We start from the raw sequence: 20450 nt of genomic DNA on the forward strand, positions 1-20450 counted from the left end.
TTGCCACCAATTGAGATTCCGGTTAAAAATCAGGTAGCAATATTGACTGGGAATCATTTATTTTTCCATTTAGAAACAATTTCCACTATTTTCCTCTGTGCGTGCTAAGCGATGGTGATTTGTCATCTCGTAGCTGTTGTAATACGTAGTGAGGGGCTGACATATAATGCATTAAGTTCAAAATAATTTTATAAAGCAAAATTGACATAATGGGGACATTTTCAGAATCCACACACATCTTTCCATTTCGATTTCATGAAGAACTATGAAATGGTGCACTTCTTACCCCGTTTAACAGGACGGCTGGCCACAGTAAACATTTTCAGAGCAATTGAGAAATCTTCTAAACGGTTTGTAAATTGACAGAAAGTCTTAAATTCATCCATACTGATACTCTGGAATACCAAAGCAAGTGAGATGTTTAGTCAAGATAGCAACATCCAAGTATTTCATAAGGGATTTGTCAAATCACTATAGAACTACGTATAATCAAACAAAACAACCTGATTATAATTTGTTGTGCTTTAGAAAGCTCCTCAGTTATATGATAGATGCTTAATTTAAGATGAAGAAACTTATACCAACCTCTCCTCCTTGGATTCTCTCTTTCACATTTTGCCAGTAAATTTCATTGTTTTCTTCATCTGTGTAATACAGCAACCACTCTACAAAATCTTCCTTTCTCATGAAGGTTAGACCTTTGGAAAACTGATTGAATTCCAATTCTTGTACTTCTGCTTGTAAATCCTGCATAAATCTAAAATAAATAAACAAATAATATGACAGCTTAGTTAAATGCAGAAAAGGGCAACCAAAAATCAGGTGCTTGAGATCTCTATGAGAAAAAGCTAAAATGTCTGGAGGTCTTTACTATGGTAAAAATCAATTAAAGCAGACATGTTTTAAGTACTACCAGTACATATAAAATAATATATACCATATACCCTGTTTCCCCAAAAATAAAATCTCCCCAGATAATAAGCCCAATCGGGCTTTTGAGTGTATGTGCTAAAATAACCCCTCCCCCCAAAATAACCCCTCCCCTAAAATATTTAAACGCATGCGCAGCCATCCCTGCCATTTCCTGGGAATGAAATCTGCACCTACCATCCATGTGGAACGGCCTCACGGAGGCTGCTACTGATTTGATTTTGATTTGATTAAGTTTGTATGCCGCCCTATTCCCGAGAGACTCAGGGCGGCTAACAATAAAAAGGGAGGGGATACAAAAAAATAAAATAAAAAACAGCAATTTAAAATTCTACAACAGCCTAGCTGCAAACCGTAGCTACCGCGCCCCTTCTCTTAGTGCAGCCACAAAAAGAGTGGCAATGCTAGGGCTGGCAAGAGTGTGCCAGAAACGAAGACAGAACTCCTGGCCCTCTCTGGATCAGCTGAGCTGCGGGCCATGGTTAAGGGGCCTCCTGCACCTCAAAAATAGTAAGATCTCCCTGAAAATAAGGCCAAGCGCTTATTTTGGAGGTCAAAAGTAAATAAGACCCTGTCTTATTTTTGGGGAAACATGGTATATACTTTACAAAGTAAAGGAGACTTTATCTCACCCTCTTTAATCAGTCTGACCCGGGACCCTCCTATAAAACTGAACAAAAAGAAATTTGGAACTAACCAAATACTTTTGAGAAAAATAAGAGTTGTAGAATGAATTACCATAAGACATAGTGATGACTGCTAATGTGGATGGCTTTAAAAGAGAATTAGATAAAATCAGGGAAGGCAGGCCTATCAAATGCTTGGGAAACAGAGTTATCTCTGGGATGGGAGCAACATGTCAGCTTTAGGGGAAAAACAGTATGAGAAGGTGAAGTCTTCACTTCCTTCTTAAAAGCATCCTCGAAGCATTTTGCTTGCCAAAACTAAATGCTAGATTAAGACTTCCTTGGACAGATCTAGCAGAGTTATCCTTTTGTCAAGACAATTATTTTCATACCATATTTTTAGCCAAATAATACTTTACTTGTATCAACTGATAGCACTGTGTAAATAAGGAGTATCCTCTTAGGGCTACTGTCGTAGGAGAATGCAACATACAGACTGTTAGCTTCCATCTCCTAAGAGCAACAACTTTCATTACTTCCGTGTTGCACAGTAACAGAAATTATACCAAGAGGGGCAGAGTTATGTGAGCTGTTGACTAACACAAGTTGAGTAAAAGAAATTAGTAGGTTTTAAAAGATTGCAATCTTAAATACACAGCTGGAAGAAATTAATAAATGCCATGCATAACAAAAATAGTGTGCTTGAGCAAGCCTACCACTAGAGTGCCCTCTAAATTCATCTATGTTCATGAGTAACTAGGCTGAAAAAATGTTGATATCTGCAATTTTTTTGAAGTTGCCTGAATGAGACAGCAGACTTAAATATGAAAGTAGAAAATGTGCACATATACTTTAATTAAAATTTGTTTAAAAAGAGACAAACTTTTAAGAGATGTAAGTAACAGAAATGAGAAATTGTTTGCTATAAAATAATCTTGTTCAAACAAGCTAATGTTACTCTTATTCAAAATTTTACTAACAAATGTATTATGAGTATCAATGAAACACAAATCAAAATTTGGATATAGAATGGCCATTTGGAAAAAAAAATCATTTGCATCTATATTCATAAAGAGAGAGATCTAGGCATGCATATCAATTTTTATTTCTTTTTGTATCAATTTATGAACTACATAGTACACTTACAGAGTGGGAATTAATTTATTTATTCAATTTCCATAGCTACCATTTTAAACAAATAGGAATAGATAGAAAGAATAGATCAGACATCCAGCCCTTGCTTATCAATGGAGACCAAGTGGATAAGTGGCCAGTTTTAGGTTTCTGGGTGTTATCATAAAAGAGGACATGACCTGGGACACTCACATTGCAGCACTGGTCAAAAGGGCCCAGCAGAGATTGTACTACCTGAGACTTCTCAGGAAACAGCAACTGAATGAAAAACTGCTGGTGACCTACCACTGCACCATAGAGAGTATTTTATCTTACTGCATCTGTGTAAGGTTTGCCAATTGCACAGTTGCAGATAGGGGCTAATGTCATTGCCCAGAGGATCATTGGTGGTCCTCTCCCCTCTTTGGAAGAGCTTTATAGCTCCCTCTGCCTTAAGAAAGTTCAAAACATTCAAAACATTCTGGGCACCCTTTTTTTTGATTACCATTTGGCAGATATACAGGATAATTACCATTACCATTTGGCAGACGTACAGGATAATAAAAACAAGGACAAATAGGCTGAAAAACAGCTTCTATCCCAGAGCAGTAACTATACTGAATTCTATTGTATAGTGCAATATTAATGCAATATCAGTGAAATACAATAGCAGAGTTGGAAGGGACCTTGGGGGTCTTCTAGTCCAACCCCTTACCTAGGCAGGAAACCCTATACCGTTCCAGACAAATGGCTATCCAACATCTTCTTAAAGACTTCCAGTGTTGGGGCATTCACAACTTTTGGAGGCAAGCCGTTCCACTGATTAATTGTTCTAACTGTCAGGAAATTTCTCCTCAGTTCTAAGTTGCTTCTCTCCTTGATTAGTTTCCACTGATTGCTTTTTGTTCTACACTCAGGTGCTTTGGAGAATAGTTTGACTCCCTCTTCTTTGTGGCAGCCTTTGAGATATTGGAACACTGCTATCATGTCTCCCCTAGTCCTTCTTTTCATTAAACTAAACATACCCAGTTCCTGCAACCGTTCCTGTTGTTTTAGCCTCCAGTCCCCTAATCATCTTTGTTGCTCTTCTCTGCACTCTTCCTAGAGTCTCCACATTTTTTTTTACATCGTGGTGACCAAAACTGAATGCAGTATTCCAAGTGTGGCCTTACCAAGGCATTACAAAGTGGTATTAACACGTCATGTGATCTTGATTCTATCCTTCTGTTTATGTAGCCTAGAACTGTGTTGGCTTTTTTGGCAGCTGCTGCACACGGCTGGCTCATATTTAAATGGTTGTCCACTAGGATTCCAAGATCCCTCTCACAGTTACTACTATTGAGCAAGGTACCATCTATACTGTACCTGTGCATTTTGTTTTTCTTGCCATTGAATATCATCTTAGCTGCACCCAATGGAATTCCAAATGCCCAGTTAAGAATTGAGACAGGCATGCCTCAAATTCAGGTAAGAGCCTGGAAGATGATGATCATTCATTGGCTTAAAATGCATTTCTTTCCAGAGGGACTGTCCCCACTAGTGTTGATTGACAACTTTTCCTCCCCCTGGAAACAGGCAATTGATCACAAGCTGGGCTCTTATGGGCTTTCACTGGTATTCCCTAGGCTTTGATCAAGCAAAGCAAGTAGTAATCAATAGGACGAAGGATATGGAGTTCCAAGAAGAACTAAATAGGTTGCCTCTCCACAGTAGGGAGAGAATCAATCAGGGTGTGTGGGAATTGGCAAGATATCTAAATGACCTGATCTTCTCAAAACGAAGAATAACTTTCTTCAGAGCCAGGTTCAACAGTCTTCCTTCAGCACTCCTTCAGGGCAGGTATAAGAGAACCCCTATAGCAGAACGGGTTTGTATATGTGGTAAAGGAGAAGTGGAAAATATCTCACATGTTCTATTACACTGTGAGCTATACAGAGCTTGTAGGTATGCACATATTCTCCCCTTATTAGAGAGATTGTCAGGGAGGGCAGACAATTTTTATCTAGGCTTTCTCCTCCAGGAGACAAACCCGGCTACCACGTATGCAATGGCAAAGTTCTGTGCTGTTGCAATGTCCACAAGGAAAAATTGGTTACAGAAGTATAGTTGTCATCTTGTACCAATTATTTGGACATATCTCTAACAATTTCTGGACCATTGTATTTACTCCCATACTTAATGACTTTGCACCCAGGTAAACCAGGGAGTGACCTGAACAATTTGAGAACATGTATGTTATTTTCCACTTTTAATGTCAATACTTTTTAATTATATCTTAATGTCAGAACTTTTTAACATATTGTAAAAAGTAATCTGTATTGCTGGTCTTTGACCGTAATAAAGATTTATACTTATACCATTGAATTTCATTGTGTTAGATAGTGCCCAATGCTCAAGTTTGTCAACATCCTTCTATATCTTAAGCTTATCTTCTGGAGTGTTGGCCATTCCTGCCATTTTGGTCTCATCTGCAAATTTGATGAGTTCCCCATTTATCCCCTCATCCACATCATTGATGAAGATGTTGAAGGGTACTGGGCCTAAAACAGAGCCTTGGGGTACTCCACTGCATATCTCCCTCCATGTAGATGCAGTTCCATTGAGGACTACATGTTGAGTGTGATTGGTCAGCCAGTTACGAATCCATCTGGTGGTGATGCTGTCTAACCTACATTTTTCTACTTTATCTAGTAGTAGGTTATTGTCTACTTTATCAAATGCCTTGCTGAAGTCCAAGTAAATTATATCGATGGCATTCCTCTGGTCCACTAATTTTGTCACTTTGTCGAAGAATGCAATAAGATTAGTCTGGCGTGATCTGTTTTTGACAAACCAATGTTGGCTTTTGGCTATTACTTTGTTTACTTCTAAGTGTTCACTAATTTGTGCTTGATTATCTTTTCCAGAATCTTCCCTGGTATTGAGGTCAGGCTGAGAGGTCTATAGTTTCCTGGATCTATTTTTTTTCCTTTTTTGAAGATGGGAAACACATCAGCTCTTTTCCAGTCCTCTGGCAGTTCCCCGGTGCTCCAGGATCTCTGAAAGATCTAGTTCAGTGGTTCTGAGATCTCGTCTGCCAGTTCCTTCAGAACCCTGGGGTGTAATCCATCTGTTTTTTTGCTCGTTTCCCCCCCCCCCGGAGCACTCTGCAAGCTCCCTAAAGGCTATTCATGCCTTTTTTTGGGGGGGGAACGGGCCCGTTTTTGGGAGGTTTGTAGAGTGCAAAAACTTTTCTTAAAATTTTCCTCTTCAAAACCTTGCTGTGTCTTATACTCCAAAAAATACGGTTATATGGTAGCCAAGAGAAAATATCATAATAGATATCAGTATAGCCAGGAAACCGAGTCATTCATAAACAAGGAATTGTATGGATATCGGTACAATTGTTTAACTGAAGAACTTTTGATAAAATTGTTTGCCCAGTGGACTGCATTTGCATGTAATGTTCACACGCTACACATGAACTTGACCCTTTTATTAATATTTACTTGAAAAACAGGAGAACATAAGTTCAGAAAAGTATAATTGTTAACATTTTCAAATTATGTATGATTTCAGGATGCATGTAATAGGGAGTTCAGTGCAGAAACATTAATTGAAAAATATTGCAACACCTGGTAAATGAGGAATGTGTAGATAGGGCACCTTCAAGATATTAAACATTCCCATAGAAGAGAATATACAATTGGCTGTTTTGTTTAGTTCGGTTGTCTTTATCTAGTTTTAGGATGAGTGGAGAACATATCACAATTTAGCTTAATTCACAAACTTTTAAATATCAGTGTATGCAGCTCAGGATTCAATTGTAGAGTTCTTAGTGTTCTCTTGAATGCTGTTGGGGCATTGGGCACTTGGCAATGCCTGCAAACAACTAAGCTCAAAAAGCACCAAGAATTCCACAATATTAAGCATTACCACTGTAAGATATAATCAGTTCTTCTTAAATCTTTCCAAAATTATAGGCCTTTCCAAAATATTTCGTGTTGCAACCCAACCAATTCCTACTTGACATCTACCATTTACTTAATCTATAGCATTGTTCTTTTCACTTCTTGTTTATAGAGCTTAGACATTTCAATTCCTTTTATTTTTCTTATGGCATTTTAGACACATCCTACAGTTGCTAGTAGCCATTCTCCCCCCGCTCTTTTTTTTAAAGCCAAATGAAGATTTGACAAATTCCAGATGCTCCCTGGAGAGAACAAAACATTCCTGTTGCTTCTTGCAAGGTAAGCCATCTGTAGCAGTAGTTTGATTAGGTCATTCTAGGTGGACAGTTTCTATTATATCTTTGGCTCTCTTCACACAGAGAACCAAACAAGAGTGACTGCATCTTTTGCTTCCTTTATCCACTAGTCTCCTGAGAAAACTGATTTTCTAGGTTCATTTCAATCAGGTTTCATTAGCAATTTGGGGATAGAAACTAACTTAGGCACCCTGTGGAGTTCTTGATGCGAAAAAAAAACAAAGGCAAATGAGGATAAAGGGCTGGAGCATTGCAGAGGCATGACTATGTAACCACGATGATGCCAAAATGGTGGTAATTGAAGCTTCAGCTCAACTCTGCTAAGACGAAGTGATTGTGGATTTTCTGACTTCAGTGACCTGCCATCTTTATCTCTAATTGGGGTAGCGTGCCCCACCAAGTTGGTGCACAACTTGGGGATCCTTCTGTACACATTCAAAAAACAGGAGACAGCTATTAACTAGGAAGTTTTTTTATATAGGTTCATCTTGTACACCAATTATACCTGGAACAGAGGACCCAACCTACAGTACTTCATGCTTTAGTTACTTCTTGCATGGACTATGTAACAAGGTCTACATAGGGCTACCCTTGAATAGCATTTGGAAGATGCAGCTGGTCCAAAATGCAGTAGTGCAGACTGCGTTGAGCACTTCATGAAACAGTGTGGACTGTGTTGGGCCATATGACGCCTCTGCTTCATAAAATGTATTGAGTCTCTGAGAGTACAGTTCAAGTCATTATTACTTATGCAACCTTCATGGCATGGAGGTCAGGATAGTAGGGAGCTGTTGGGCTTGGTAATTTCTAGTTTGTTGGTTTTAATCCTCTGTACATCAGTCCAGGGTCAGTTTTATGAGATGGGTTGCTTAAATGAAGAATTAAAAGTGCAATGTCATGATGTAAGTTCCATCCTTTTATATTTCCTGCATGACATCGCACACTAGATAAGAGGAGAGTTTGAATCACAAAGTATGTGTCATCACTTGCCTGTCCAATGTAGATGGGGAAGACGACTCTGTAAGGGTTCTCTTTGACATTCTTTGTAAACTCACAACCCCACCACACTGTTCAGGGAAGTGAAAAGGAGCATGATTGGGAGGGAAAACACAACTCTATTCTGTCATGACCTATCCCTGTGCAAAGGTTGTATAAAAGCCATTGTTAAAATAATAAATTCAGAAGAAATATGGACACTGCATCAAGCTTTGCATGTCACAACAACAAAATATAATGTAAAAGCAAAAATGTAACATATAAAAAAAGGAGAAAGCTAAATTTCCTACAATTTTGGTTTGAAAATTTCCTGAGACGATGCGTCAAGAAATAAGCAGTAATTGTGTAGTCCCTTAAAGAACCAAAACTGTTTATAGCTGTGATGGCGAACCTATGGCACGCATGCCAAAGGTGGCACGCAGAGCCCTCTTTGTGGGAACACGCGCAATCGGCAGCTGCTCTTCTGGTTTCTGGTCAGCTGATCTTCGCATGCACCGGAAACCAGAAGACCAGGTGGCTGGTGTGTGCATGCATTCCGGTTTGGGCACTTGGTGCCGAAAAGGTTTGCCTTCACTGGTTTATAGCATTTTTCTGCCAATTTCAAGGAGCCCAAGTAAGTCATATGCACATTATAACCTGTGCATGAAACTTTTTTTTTTCTTTATCCCTGGACTAAACAAGATTCTGCCATTCCTTTTTTCTACTTATGAAGCTGGTTTTGGATCTGCATTGTGAATTACCATTTATGAACTACCATGCTGAATTTGAACTCTCATGAAACTTTCCTGCTTCTTACCTTTCCTGCTTCTTGCAAACTTCCAGTTTAGCCCTTCTCAATTCCCCTTCCTATTTTGCATATGCTTGAAAAAAAAAGCAATGCTAGTTTAAAAGCTTTATTGCCACCATGAAATCCATAACATGCATATGAGGCAAATTGCCTTCCTTAATGGTAGAGAATAAATAAAATGAATCAAGTGCACCACGAAGTAAAAGTCACAACCCATGTAATGATCTGCTATACAGAAGACTTGCTGGGTAGCATGATTTAAAGTCACTTCTGCATGCTAACTTTAAATTATGTGTTGCAAAGAACAACAAATCAACAGGAAAAGTGAAAGACTAAATAATAAAGCCTACATTTCACTTCAGTATTTCTTTTTTAAAAGACAAAATCTCTTAAGCATACATAAGCACCATTAAGCCTTATGAATGAATCTTTCTCCCCCTCCCCCATCCACATCATTTTAAGGAATGTAAATTACATAGTTAACAATATCTAAGCTTCTGTGACAGGTTTTAAAGCAGCCTAATCAAATGTAATCACTCCTGCTTTCTCTGGCTACTCCGCTGATCAATGGAAAGCCTTTTTAACAAGAACTTGGAAAATGATAAAAGCATTTGCCATCATTTTCCCCTCTGCCTTTGACAATGATCTATGTCTGTACAGCTCATCAGTCATCTGTTGTAAAAACATCATGGCACTTTGATCAAAAACCAACAATAGCCTCCCATGTGAGGTAGAAATTTGAAAAAAAACTATGAGATAGAAATCACATTTTTCCTGAACAACAGAACCCCAGAAATGATGTGCTTGAGTTACTTACAAATAAAATAATGTGAAAAGTGATATCTCCACAGAGCTTTAAAGAAAAAGACACTGATCCTTTCATTCATCTTTCTGTGCATTAAAACAAACTAGACTGTCATGTCACAATGCAGATGGATTGTGGATATATGTGGGCAGTGATAAGGAGACACATACCAAGTGCATGAAAAAGAAATGCCCCCGTTGAAAAATTACCTATATAGAACCCTATACTTATCCTAACAGCTCTAAGAGCAAAATGTGGGAGTCCAATTTTGATTACAAGCTTCTATCTGTGCGGTAGGGAGAGATCTTTAACCTACATTTGTTAAATGTAGTAGGTACACAGAATATTCAGTGTTATGCCTCATTGGATCAATGCAGGACTTTAAATAATTACCCAAGACGTTCCATTTCACACTATATATGCAAACAATCTTTTACTGGTGCACTCTGGATTTAACACGCTTAAAGACCCCAATGTAGCTTGAGAAAAAGGAGCAAAGGAAATAAACACATTTAGAATTCAAGCATAACAAAAACGTATTTTCTTGCAGAGCTGGAGCATATCCTAAATCCACGGAAGAGCAAGTTTTTGTGGCATTAGGCATGGCCAAAACTAAATTTCTCCTTTTTCCTGTCTTAACGTCATCTCTCCACTATTCTACATTATTTTAAAACCAAAGTTAGGTGCAATGTTTGTATGATTTGCATCAGAGGTGGGTTCCTGCCAGTTCTAACCTCTTCTATAGAAGAAGTTCCACAAATCTACAGTGCCATTTAGAACCGGTTCCAGCTCCCTCCCCCTGCCCGTCCCCACATCATCAAGATGAAGAGCAAGAGGAGGAATTCTGGGAGTTGAAGTCCACAAGTCTTGAAGCTGTCAAGTTTGAACACCCCTATGGTTTTTTTTCTAAAGGGTTAGGGGTTCAAGGGTCTTGTAACTTGACAGCTTTAAGACTTGTGTGCTTCAAATGCCAGAGTTCCTGAGCCAACATTTTGGTTGCTAAGCAAGAGCGTTAAGTGAGTTTCACAACATTTTACAAGTTGGCCATGCCCATCCAGTCACATGGCCAGCAAGCCACTCCCACAAAGCAGGCCACACCTACAGAAGAGGTTCTAAAAATTTTTGAAACCCACTACTGATTTGCATGCATATTTTTCTAACATTATTCTGCAATTAAATTCCCTTGTAAAATGCATTTTGCTACTTTCAGCAATATACATCTTTTTGGGCCCATTTATCCTAGCTTTGCACTTTGTTCAAAAGTTGTAGCACAATATTCAGAAATTTACAAATACCGGAGAATAACTAAATTTTGATTTGGAAAATTTTAATCAGATAAATTTATACTGAAATGAGAACTAAATGAATTTCTCATCCATTTCCAGAATCTCCTATTTAGGTTTTAGCTGAGAGTAAAACATTCTAGATCCGTGATGGCAAACTTATGGCACGCGTGCCTGAAGTGGCACATGCAGCCATGTCACCTGGCACATGCGGCCAGGTGACATGTGCCTCGTTCCTCTTCTGTGTTTCTGACACACATGCACGCTTGATGATCAGCAGGCTTTTGTGCATGTGGCAGTGCCGGAAACTGGAAGAACTGGTCTTCCATTTTCTGGCGTGAGCATACATGCTGGCCAGCTGATCGTCGGGTGTGCATGCACGCCATTAACCAGAAGACTTTCTGGCCATTGCGCATGCACGCGCTGGAAACCAGAAGTTCATTTTCTGGCGCGCACATGCCCACTGGGCAGCTTCTCTTTTGGGTTGCATCTCAGACAAGCGCGTGCACACTCCCTTTTCGGCACTCAGTGCCAAAAAGGTTCACCATCACTGTTCTAGATAGTAATATATATTCACTAGGAAAATAACCTGATTATGACCAACTGTATTACAAATTTCTGAGTGTTCCAAATTCCTAGGCTTGCCATGTCTAAGGAAAAATATAACAAAATAAAGGAATGAGACAGGATGAAAACCACCAGGTTTCTTTTTGTGAGATGAATGGAAGAAGTGCATGTTTAAAAGAGGATGGATCACACTGAGTAAAACTAATACGATCCATTTCTGAATTCAGGATTAACCAGATGAATACTGTGAGTTGTGAATGTGGCTGCTCCTTATAGTAGCACTGATATTCTGTTGATTGTGAAAGAAGTAGTTGTATTATGAATTCCATCAAAATCGGGGGTGTCAAACTGGCGACCCACGGCCCAGATGCGTCACATGAAAGCCATGCCTATCCAGCTCCGTGAATGGGAGGTGCTAAGATGCATGCACGCGTGGCAAGCGTCCATGTGGACGCCACTGGGCCCAACCCTACCGGTTGGAACGGGATCCGAAACCCACCACTGTTCCAATGGCCCAAAGATAGCATCGGATACACATAAGAGAAATCTTAAAGTGAAAAGGACCAGTACTGAGCCCAATGGATGAAGCCTCTTAATTGTTCTTTGGAAAGATACACCTATCCTTGTATCCTATTCAGTACAATGCTTTGGCCAAACTATTTAAAATTGTGAGCATTATCAATATATTTCACGTATAGGTGTAATATGAGCAACAATATGCTTATTAATAAGGCAGTGACTAGACAAAAAGAATCCTCCCTTGCATAGAATAAGGTAAAATTGGGATAAAACTGAACTGGGTTTCACTCAGTTTGACATTGGTCAAAATATGCCCGAACTCATAGATGCTGTTTTTACTGTTATGAGGGAATGTTGGGTGCTTTGGGCCAGTCACTCTTTCTCAGTTCAACCCAGCTCACAGGGTTGCTGTGTGGAAAATAGACAGGCAGAATAAAAATCTAAAGCATTGCACCTGAGAATCAGAATTTTTGTATGATGATAGAAGGTACAGTAGACATCAATGCTTTGAGACAGTTACAAGTCACTGTATGCTATATTTTCAAAATTTACTGAGAATCATTTTCACTCAGATCCCAAATTAGAAAGAAGGTGCTACTGGAGTCTACAAAAAACCTAAATAACATTTTGTTTCCTCGTATAGTCATATTCTGTGCTTCAGTTATAAAGACTTCAATTCAGTGCTGATTTATTTGCTGAAACAAATAAACACTTCCTGATCTGAAATTTGGATGGCAAAGTATTCTTATTGCCTCAATATATATCTAGATGACTGCATTTCACCTCCCTAACCTGATATATATATATATATATATATATATATATATATATATATATATATATATATATATATATATATATATATATAGAGAGAGAGAGAGAGAGAGAGAGAGAGAGATAGAGAGATATGATAGATAGATATAGATATATATCAAGCTGTATTTTTCAGCAGATGGTAACCTTTATGAAAATAATTATGAATATTAGCATGTGACATAATCCTGAGGAAAATGTAATAGAATTCAAGCAGAGGGATCCATTTGCAGAAAATACATTAAAGAAAAAGAACAATATTAGATTTATTTATATTACTAAGTAGGATATTTTCTTCAGCATTTTTCAAGGTAGGAGTCGTATAGCTTCAGGTGTTATATTTCCAAGGATACAAGGCTTTTGTCTGCATTTAAACAGTCTCTTTTTTTTTTTTTAAAAAGCACATTATAAGAGTTTATTCCCAATACAAGATCAACTAATGCTCATTTTAATTAAGCGTTGAGGAAGAAATGTTTAGTTTAAAATAAATCATATTACAATCCTGACCTGAAGCACAACATGACATTAAAAAGAATAAAATGCAGAATTGTAACTATCTACATAAAAGACAGATGAAGATAATCAGAATCTCTTTTATTAGTTAAGCATGACTTGTTTTCTGAAATGTCTAAAAGTAAGAACCTAGTCTAGGCATTTTTTGGGAATAGAACTATAGAAATTAGTTCTATTAAAGCATTCCAGAGGGAAACACTATCTTGACATAACATCTAATGCAATTCCCAGTGTCCCAAATATGTAAAGTTATTTGGGATCCTTCTAAAGTAAAAGATATGACAATTATTTTTTAAAAGGCTATAAAAATCAGGATGAGATTCCAAAGTAACATTTTACATCTTGCAGCAAAGAACAGATCAGGATGATACAAGGTAGTCCTTGACTTACGACCACAATTAGAAAGAGAATTTCCATTGCTAAGCAAGGTTAAGAGTTCCATTGTTAAGTGAACCATGCTCAATTTTAGGACCTTTTTTTTTGTCATGGTTGCTAAGTGATTCACTGTTCTTAAGTGAGTCATGAAGCTGTTAATTACCATATTTTTCGGAGTATAAGACACACTTTTCCCCTCAAAAAAGAGGGGGGAAATCTGGGTGCGTCTTATACACTGAATACAGAAAGCATTTTTTTTGTCTCCTGAAACCCTGCCCCTTCACCAAAATGGCCATGCATAGCTTGTAGAAGGCTTTCAGAGAGCTCATGGGGGCTGGGGAGGGTAGAAATGAGCAAAAAATGGGCTGTTGTTTGCTCAATTTTGCCCCCCAGGCCCCAGGAGCACTTTATAAGCTTCCTAATGCCCTTTTTTTTGACAAAAACAGACCCGTTTTTTGCTCATTTCCCCCCCCCCCCGGAGCACTCTACAAGCCTCCTAAAAGCTATACATGCCTTTTTTTTGAAAAAAAACAACATGTTTTTGTGAAAAACGGGCCATTTTTGGGTGGTTTGCAGAATGCAAAAACTTTTTTTTTTAAAAAATTGCCTCTTCAAAACTTTGGTGCATCTTATACTCTGATGCGTCTTATACTCCGAAAAATACGGTAAGCCAACTTCCTCCATTAGCTTTGCTTGTAGGTTACAAATAGTAATCACATGACCTCAGGATGCCACACTTGTTATAAACACGTGCCAGTTGCCAGGCACCTGAATTCTGATCATGTGGGGATGCTTCGATGGTCATATATGTGGGAACCAGTTCTTAGTCGCTTTTTTCAGTGGCATTGTAACTTCAAATGGTCACTAAGTAATTGGTTGTTAAGTCGAGGAGCACTTGTAAGATAAAGGTAAATGTCCCCCTCACACATATTTTTATTCCCAACTCTAGGGGGCGGTGCTCATCTCCGATTCAAAGCCAAAGAGCCAATGCTGTCCAAAGATGTCTCTGTGGTCATGTGGCCGGCATGACTAAATGCCGAAGGCGCACAGAACGCTGTTACCTTCCCACCAAAGGTGGTCCCTATTTTTCTACTTGCATTTTTACATGCTTTTGAACTGTTAGGCTGGCAGAAGCTGGGACAAGTAATGAGAGTTCATTCTATTACGCGGCACTAGGGATTTGAACCGCCGAACTGCTGACCTTCTGATCGACAAGCTCAGTGTCTTAGCCCCTGAGCCACCACGTCCTTCAGGAGCAACTGTAGTTGATGTTAATTAAAAGCAACCTTATCATGAACCCAGTTTATCATCTTTTTTTTTGCCCTGTGTGGCCAACCTGGCTGATTTATGAAAAATCTCAATGCAAACCAGAAAAGTGGACTTAGATGTTCAGGCTTTGAGAGCTTAAATTATTAAACCCTGGTTCCCCTTTGCCTTCAGAAGTATTGGGTTAACTGACAAATTTTAAAAGAGTACTAAACTCATATTCTGTTTTGGCCTCATAAGCCAGTTGATCATAATCCTTATCCAGGTTTAACTGTTTTAAATATGTACGCCCAATTCAAAGATTTTATAACACTACCTTTGGAATTCCGAATACTGAAGTTTATCTTTTCCTCCTTTTCCAAAAAAGTGGACCAGTAACATGGTGTTGATATCAGCACCTTCCATTTCTGATTCCTGCAAGAAATTTGTTAAAAACAAATCAGGAGTTAATATTTGATGGAATACCTCCAGATGTATTTGTACTTTTGTAATCCTGTCATAAATAACTGAAGCAAAAGATGTAATTGTATACCCTGAACAATGCAAACTAAAATCCAGGATGAACTTTAAATGAAGGAAGAGGCCTTTGCAGAAATGAAGGAATTTATTATTAAAATATGGTAACTCTCAATTTGATCAGACTTCAAATAATAACTTTCCCAAAGTCTATCTTGGTGTTACAAATTGCTTTCTCGTTTATAACATAGGGTTTTGCTATATGGACATGTTTGCAGTTCCCACGGACAATTTCAAAGGAAATATCAGAATATTTTAGCCCCATTTCCAATGGGTATATGAAAAAAGATATTATTAGTTTTTAATATTGATCACACAGGTTTCAAGAAGAGTTCTATTAGGAGTTAGTCAAGTTTCATTCCAAAAAAGAAACATTCACATAAGGAAGCACTGTATGACAACTGCAGCTACTTTAAAATATTTTTTCTATTCTTACCGGTGAAGAAAAAAAATTCAAATGAATCATTACAACAAATATTTTGTCAGTTATTAATGCAACTTTTTAAAATGTACTCCAGGATTCTATGATTATTTTTTTAAAAAATGAACTCTTAAAATATTTGTTGTTACTTGCAAGTGAATATATATAAATAGTATATAAATATATAATATATAAAAGTATATAAATAGTACTGATTCCAGTAAGTATTTATCTCTGTCTGGAAAAACTAGACTTATTTTAGAAAAATGTAAAAGATAGAGTTCTAAATTCATATATCAAAATTTACCTGTGCAGTTAGATATGCCAAAATCTGAACCTAAATAGATACATGAATACATCTATTTCTCATTCAAGAGAAATAAATAATTCATATGTAGTTGATTTTCCCCCTTAGTAAAAATGCTTAAGAGAAATCAAGGAATGTATTGCTATATTTCAGTTATTTCATTTTTCCCCAGAAAGTTGAAACTATGCAAAGTGAGGGATTTGCATACTATAATTTTCTTTCATCACTTAAACTAAGTGGCATTTCTTTGAACACAACAACACACTAAGCATCATGGAATCTACAGGGATTTCAACAGTACTCTCCTTATGACATCTACATGGCCTCTGTGTCGTCTTCTGCTGAAAAAGAAAGATGAGACAGAGATCTATTCATGGATTCAAATTCTAGTGGTTATTTGGATTATCTACAAGTTGCATTAGTTTGATGTGTATCATACTTATTGCACAAGTAACAACACACTTTATGGGAAATGGGATAGCACTCATTTGTTCGATGTTACTTTCCACTAAACTAAGTAAAATGGGCCACGTTTAGGTCACTTAAAATCAGGGGTGGGCTGCTACAGATTCGCCTGGGTTTGGGATAACCCGTAGCTAGCATTATGGCCAGTTTGGAAAACCTCCAAATCCCACCCCTGGTTGCCCTCCACCCCTGCCCCCCCCCCCGGAGTCTCCGTGCAGTCCATTTTGGATATAAGGTAAGTACAGGACCCACACAGAGGCTCCGGGGGGTGGGAAAACGGGCAGTTTTCACCCTCCCTGAGGCTCAAGGAAAGCCTCTGGAGCCTGGGGAAGGTGAAAACGCCCCCCTCTTCTGGTGCAGGAGGCCGACTAGGCCAAATCCACCATGGCCACGCACACCCAGCAACCAGGCAGAGAACCCATTGCTGAAATTTTTGAAGTCACCCCTGCTTAAAATAGCTCATTGTGCATGCTGTATTTATCATTGGTTTTAGTAACTAAAAATATGCACATTAAGTTCAGTATTAACATGCTACATCTGGCAATGATGCAATTAATAAATTAAATATAATATGCTACAACACATGGGGGGGACCCTGTTGACTGGTAAAAATATTTGTACTTTTGCAAAATGTTAGATCGGGTAAAGGAAAGGCACACTCAGGCTTAGGCAGGAACAGCTCTTTATTAACTCTGAAACAACTATGTACAATCCAGCAAAGGTTCAGTCTGACAGCAGCCCTTTTATAGGGAGCTGTCAGACCCAATCAGATTGAATCTCTGTTCCTGCTGGAACAGAGGACCTTGGTGTAAACCATTGTAACTGATTCTGGTATCTTACACCCCTCCCCTCTTAGATGGGCTCAACTGAGTTGTGATGTAGTCACGCAGGTAGAGGGGCTTTCTGGTGGCTTGCCGAGGCCTGTGCAGTTCAGTTGGTGGGCATTCTTCAGTCAGGTCGGACTGACCTGTTGACTCTGCGGCTTCACCTGGTGGAAGCTCCTGGAACTTTTCCCAGGCCGTGGCTGGAGCTTCTAGAGCCGGTTCACTCGGAGCTCGCTGCAGGCCTGCAACACTAATAGATGAGTATCCCTGCACCTTCGGGCTTGAGTTGTCTGTGAAAGGAGTGACTTCGTGCTCCTTTTGGGTAACTTGTGCAGGAGTTACTTCTGGTTGCTTAAGATTGGAGTTGGAGAGGCAGCCACGGAGTTGGTCAATGTGCCTTCTTCAATTCTGACCGTCCCGAGCTCTACTAGCTAAGAGCAAGGTCCAGTGATGCCTATCATTGTGGCAGGAATCCACAGAGTTCCCCCAGTGTAGTTGTGGGCGTAAACTGAATCCCCTATGCTAAAGTTCCTTATTTTGTTTGTTGAATCGGGGGGCAATGCGGCAGAGTAGTTTGGGTGTAGCTGGTCTAAGTGGGACCTTAGCCGGTGACCCATTAGAAGCTCAGAGGGGCTTCTTCCAATGGTAGCACTTGGCATGATGTGCTGTATGAGGAGGAATTGATCAAACTGTGTTTGCCAATCTCCCGGGCCCATCCTGGATAGGGCCTCTTTTGCAGATCTCACCATTCTCTCCACCTGACCATTGGAGTCTGGATGGAATGGAGCGACCAGGGCATGTCTGATTCTCTGCGCTGCTAAGTAGGTCTCGAACTGCATGGCCGTAAATTGGGGCCCATTGTCAGAGACCAAGACATCGGGCAGACCATGAGTGGAGAAAAGTCTCCGTAGTGCCTTGATGACCGCTTCTGCCATGGCAGAGGTCATCAGGACTACTTCTAGCCATTTTGAGTAGGCGTCCACAACTACCATAAAAGTCTGGCCATGAACTGGGCCAGCGAAATCTATGTGCACCCTAGACCATGGTGCTTGAAGTCACTCCCAGTCCTTAACGGGCGCCTCTGGGGGAGCTGGTCTGGACTCCTGGCACAGTGTGCAGGTAGCCACCCATTCTTCTATCTCCCTTTCCATGTTAGGCCACCACATGTAACTCCTGGCCAAAGACTTCATCTTGACAATTCCAGGATGCCCTACATGCAAAGCCTCTAATACTGCAATGCGCAGTTTGGGTGGAACAATGACCCAGTCCCCCCACAGTAAACAACCATTTATTACAGACAGTTCATCACGTTTTCAGTAAAACATTTTAAATTCAGACCCGACAGGCCCCTTGGGCCACCCGCTCCACACCCAGTTCAAAACCTGTGTGAGAGTAGAGTCTTTTGCAGAGTGGCGGGCAACGTCACTAGACAAGACAGGACCAGTCTCTAGGCAGTCACTGAGGAGGACTGGCGTCTCAGGTCTGCAAGCAATTCAGGCAGTGGGCATCGACTCAAGGTGTCGGCATGCCCCAATGTAGAGTCAGGTTGATTGACGAGGTGATAACTGTCTCGTATGGCGTTGATTCCGGTCACTTCTAGGCCCAAGGCTTTGAACCAGTCCAGCCCCAGGAGGCTCTGCAGGTCTCCATTGACTACCTTCACTGGTAGCTGACCACAGAAGGTCTTGAATTTCACTGGAAGGCGCCCTGGCCCATGATGGGGACTCAGTTCCCCTGGTAGTCACGAAGGCAGATGTCAGGACGTAGATGCTGCTTCTTAAGGCTAGGGATAGCCTGCTTGAGTGCTGCCCAGGGCATTATGGTCAAGGATGACCCAGTGTCAATCTCCATTTCACATGGAGAGTCCTCGAAGAGGACTGTGATTTCAGCTTTTTGGGCCGCTTCGTGCAGATTTGGCCTATGGAGGTGTGGTAGGTGACTCTGGTGTCACCTTCTGTTCGCTGTGGTGTCGGCTGCCATGCCCCTTGGTTGGGCCTCTGCTGGTGGTTAGGTTGACTTCTAGGCTTCCAGGTTGTAGCGGGGTGATCGCTTCTGCATACATTGGCAATGTGCCCTTTTCGATTGCAGTGTTGGCAGATTGCGTCATGGAAATGGCAATGTATTCTGAGATGGTCTCCTCCACAGCTGACGCAAGGCAGGAAACGTGGTTCGAATTTTCACACCGGCTTGGTGTGGTCATTGCACATGCGGTAGCTGTTATCTTTGCTCTCCGAGCCTTCAGGTTCTGTAGCCTCACGATGCATGCCTGCGCTCTTCGTGCTTTTAGGACTGTTTTGGCGCTACAGGGTTTCCGTCGATTTGACAGCAGACTCAGAGGCCCTGGCTTCATCTAGGGCAACTTGGAGCGTCAGATTAGATTTCGCTAGTAGTCTCCTCTGCAGGCCAATGTCTCGAAAACCGCATATGATGCGGTCAAGTATCAGTTCATCGAGATCTCTAAACTCGCAGTATGCTGCGGCCTTTCTGAGTGCCGCAATGTATTCATTGATGGATTCACCCTCTTTCTGGTTACAAATGTTGAATTCGTTCCTTCAGACATGTTTAGATGGTCTGGGAGCGTAGTGTGTCCTCAGCGTCTGTTGTAGCACTGACCAAGCGACCGATTGGAGTGGTGTTGGCTCAGACAAGTCCTTCGCTGTCTCAAACACCTCTTGTACGCAGTAGCTCAGGAACATGTTCTTTTTCAGGCCTTCAGAAAGGCCCATGAGGTCGTTGGCTTTGAGGAAGCAGTCAAACATCAGCATGTAGGATTCCCAGTGCTCTGTGACTTGGTTGTACGGAGTCGGTGGGGGGTGCATTGACATCTTGTGTCCCTGAGCATGTTTGAATTTGCCACTCAAAGATGGCTGCTCGATGCCTCGCCGAGCTCTGGGCTGGATTTACTTGCCGGATTGCTGTGCTCTTTTTGTTTGCCTAGTTGCCTTCCAATCCCACTTCGTCGCCAGTGTTAGATCAGGTAAAGGAAAGGCACACTCAGGCTTAGGCAGCAACAGCTCTTTATTAACTCTGAAACAACTATGTATGATCCAGCGAAGGTTCAGTCTGACAGCAGCCCTT

The 20450-nt window shown here is 40.3% G+C and overlaps 1 protein-coding gene across 1 annotated transcript in view; it reads right to left on the bottom strand.

The window, feature by feature from the left end:
- The window catches only part of MICU2 (mitochondrial calcium uptake 2), a 71993-nt gene that overhangs the window by 3605 nt on the left and 47938 nt on the right, over positions 1–20450 (bottom strand). Inside the window, exons 8-10 of the mRNA XM_032220110.1 lie at positions 15156–15253; positions 586–757; positions 287–395 (exon numbers count right to left, since the gene is read on the bottom strand). Of these exons, the coding sequence (XP_032076001.1) occupies positions 287–395; positions 586–757; positions 15156–15253 (379 nt within the window). The remainder of the gene's footprint in view (positions 1–286; positions 396–585; positions 758–15155; positions 15254–20450) is intronic.

This window comes from Thamnophis elegans, chromosome 6 (genome assembly GCF_009769535.1).
Source record: "Thamnophis elegans isolate rThaEle1 chromosome 6, rThaEle1.pri, whole genome shotgun sequence".
NCBI classification, from domain to species: Eukaryota; Metazoa; Chordata; class Lepidosauria; order Squamata; family Colubridae; genus Thamnophis; species Thamnophis elegans.